Source organism: Bison bison, unplaced genomic scaffold (assembly GCF_000754665.1).
Source record: "Bison bison bison isolate TAMUID 2011002044 unplaced genomic scaffold, Bison_UMD1.0 scf7180017864217, whole genome shotgun sequence".
Classification (NCBI taxonomy): domain Eukaryota; kingdom Metazoa; phylum Chordata; class Mammalia; order Artiodactyla; family Bovidae; genus Bison; species Bison bison.
The window spans coordinates 3,884,528-3,887,995 of record NW_011494789.1 but is presented as its reverse complement, the minus strand read 5'-3'; the positions used below and the strand labels follow the sequence as shown (position 1 = coordinate 3,887,995).

General features: G+C 57.1%; 1 protein-coding gene across 1 annotated transcript in view; it reads right to left on the bottom strand.

Moving 5' to 3' along the window:
• The window catches only part of FGF17 (fibroblast growth factor 17), a 5,181-nt gene extending 4,943 nt beyond the window's left edge, over positions 1-238 (bottom strand). The window contains exons 1-2 of the mRNA XM_010845448.1: positions 204-238; positions 4-38 (exon numbers count right to left, since the gene is read on the bottom strand). Of these exons, the coding sequence (XP_010843750.1) occupies positions 4-38; positions 204-238 (70 nt within the window). The remainder of the gene's footprint in view (positions 1-3; positions 39-203) is intronic.
• Between the last annotated feature and the right edge of the window lie 3,230 nt (positions 239-3,468).

The following is a 3,468-nucleotide window of genomic DNA, read 5'->3' as shown; positions in this document are numbered from 1 at the left end:
CCTGAGTTTGACAGCAGAGAATCAGCAGCTGCAGGCACCTGTGTGGGAGACAAGGTGGACCTGGTTGTGGGTGCCAAAACAGCCAGCCCAAGGGTACACCAGGTGCCCACCCCGCAGTCCTCGTGGCAGTCCCGGGACCATTAAGTCTGCCCCCAAGGCTGGAAATGGCAACAAGACAGCGGGGTCGAGAGCAGTGCACTTACAGTGTGAGGTTGGGCAGCAAGCGGGCGGCTCCCATTGCCGGAGAGATTTCTTGGGGCCGTTTGCCCTCCTGCCCCCAAAGTCAGGAGCAGATGTGGGCAGTCCCCAGGGGCAGAGTCCCAGAGAAGCCAAGGTCTCTTCTAGCCACAGGTTTTCAGTGGAGAAGAGGAGAGGGAGGGGAGGAGGAGAGAGGGGCGGAGAGGGGAGGGGGAGGAGGGTATAATTGGGAGACTGAGGTGTGAGGAGTCCACCTTCCCTGCAAAGCAGCCACTGGCGGGGCGCTGCCAGCCTCTGGGGGGGCTACCCAAGCGCAGAGGATGGAGCTGATGGGGGCTCCTGGATCAGGCAGACAGGCTCCTGCGTTGTTCCAGACCCTCAAGGACCTCAACGGCAGGGCCCCTCCTCCTCTCTCCTCCTCCTGGCCCACCTCCCCAAGGGTGAGCCACAGGTATCAATCAGTCCAGGCCTGGGGTCGCTGATTCTGGCTCTCTGGGTGGAAATTACCAGGAGCAGCCTTAAAAGGAGGAACCTCCCTCCAGGGGGCAGGAGGTGGGCTTGGCTAGGCGCTTCCACGGCCTCTGTCACCCCTTGCTCCCCCTATCTGCTGTCTGGTCACCGGGAAGGAGGGGTTAAGGCTCTCCAGACTAGCAGCAAATAGGGGGTGCTCCACCTTGGGAGCCAGGGGCAGGGAGACCGCACAGCTGGGGCTCTGGGTGGATCCCCTGGAGGAGAGCAGGCATCAGCCACTTGCCTCTGGGTCTCCGCAGTTTCCTCTGAGAGATGGGCACAGTGATGCCTCGGGATGTTAGAGGACCCAGTGAGATGGTCACGCTTAAGCAGAAGCCAGAGATATATTTTCTGGGCCCCAGTTGGCATTCCCCCCAGGCCAGAAGCCATCTCTAGTGCCTCTGAGAGCTGAGAGGAGCCTGTTGCCTCCTCCTCTCATCCCCCAGCAGCTGTCTGGGATAAAGTGCCCAGCAACCTCCCAGTGGTCCCACACTGCCCAGTACCATGCCAAGTATCACCCCATTCTGCAGGTGAGAAAACTGAGGCACAGGGATAGGTCATTTGTTCAGGATCACCCAGCTAGTCCCTGGTGGCTCAGATGGTGAAGAATCTGCCTGCACTGCAGGATACCCATGTTCAATCCCTGGGTTGGGAAGATCCCCTGAAGAAGGAAATGGCAACTCACTCCAGTATTCTTTCTTGGGAAATCCCATGGATAGAGAAGCTTAGTGGGCTACAGTTCATGGGGTCTCAGAGTCAGACATGACTGAGCGACTAACATGCATCCACATACCCATCTAGCAAATGATGTGGTCAGGTTTCCAAAGTCCCTGCTCTTTCTCTTCCACATGCATTCTTTCTACTGTGTCCACGCCCTCCCGGCCCAGCACAGCACCCATTCAAGATGACTCAATATCCCCGGTCCTGGAAGCTGATGAGCAGGGACTCTACACCAGGGTTCCTTCCCTGCAGAAGTTGGCTGATGGTGGCTGTGGGAGGGGGCTAGTGCTTAGGGGGCATCTCTGGGGGAAGCTCACACTTCAGCTCTAGGCTCCCTGGAAGTCACAGTGCCCCCAGGTTGGGAAGAGAAGGGGAAGTGCTGGCTGGGGATTTATTTACCTAAAGAGATGAGGCAGAGGGAGAAACTCTCACCTTCAGGCCTCCTTCTCACCTTCCTGAGCTGGAACAATCCACAAAGTTGTCTGCCACCCCTCCCCACTCACCAACAAGCAGGGACACCTCGGGTCCAACTCCATGCTCACTCCCAGCTCCACCCCAGGCGCCCCGCTGGGGGCTCAAGGGTGAGTTGAGCCTGAGCTGGCCTGGGTGGTGCAGTGTTGTCCCCGGCCCTGATGTCTCTAACTATGTGCCCCGGGTTGGACGCAGTCAGCATGCGTGCTTGCGTGCTCAGTCACCTCAGTCGTGTCCAACTCTTTGTGACCATATGGACTGTAGCCCACCCAACACCTCGGTCCGTAAGATTCTCCAGGCTGGAGAGGGTTACTGGAGAGGTTGCCATTTCCTCCTCCAGGGGATCTTCCCCCCGACCCAGGGATGGAACCCATGTCTCTTATGTCTCCTGTGTTGAGAGGTGGGCTGTTTACCACTTGTGCCACCTGGGAAGCCCTGGAAGCAATCAGAAAGAATGTCAAAACTGGAAGGGATCTTAAGAGATTCTTCATCTGGTCCCACCTCCTCATTCACCCGCGAGGTCCAGAGAGGGTCTCCCAGCTAGTTAGCAGCGCAGTACCTTAGACAAGGTGCCAATAGTCCCCCTGGTTATTTCCATTTTCCACATTGGCACCATCACTGGGGGCCCCATTTAAACTCTGTCTCTCCCACGGCAACATCCCGATTCTAACTCTCCACTGTGATTGGTGCCGGCTCCCTCTATGGAAGCCATGCCCTCATCCTCACCTGCTCTTACTCCCTGGAAGAGTATTAAGAGCTACTTTCTTCTGACCTCAATCCCTAGGACTCACAGGTAAGAGCGGAGAGGCTTAAACTTGGGGTCTGAGGTGGTGGGGTAAGCTCGGGGAATGGAAGGCAGTGAGGAGAGCCAGGTGTGAGGAGTTCCATCCAGGTCCAAGGTCTCTGAGCCAGAGAGCCTGGTTCCTGTCAGTGGGGGAAGGGCCTGCTCTAACTGGCCAGCCCCCAGCCCAGCCTGGGTCTCCATGGTAACAGATGCCCGCTGTCAAGCTTGGCCTTGGGGCTCAGCCAGGGGGCTGGTGCCAGGGACTCTGGGGCACTGCTGGGTAGCCTGTTTGTGCTCTTCGTCCCTTCCTATTCTGCACCTGCAGGCCTGGTTTCTGACTCTGTTTGCTTCTTTACCCCATGGGAACCCTAGTGATGGGCCCCAAGTGAGGAATCTTTCAGGCCTAGCCTCTGAATTTTGTCCCTCTTCCCTGGCCCAGGTCGTTCCAGGCTGTGTGATCTGTGGCAAGTTCCTTCACCTCTCTGGTCTCAGCTTCCTAGTTTTTCAAAAGGAAATGGCCACAAGCGATGATGTCAAAACTACCATCCATCACATCAGCTAAGAGGAAGGACACTTCCTGCAAAGGGTCAAGAGCTACAGGAATGAGGGAGAGAGAGGCAGAGACCCTCTTATGTAGTCCAGCCTGAGTCTACCTAAACTTTGACTTTCTCCCCTGATGCGAGGGAGCTGGGAGGGGCCAGAAGGGTAGAGTTCATTAACATTTATGGGGGGTGGCAGGAGGTGCTAAGGGGAGTGAGAAGTAGCCTGGGCCCTGGTGGTTAATC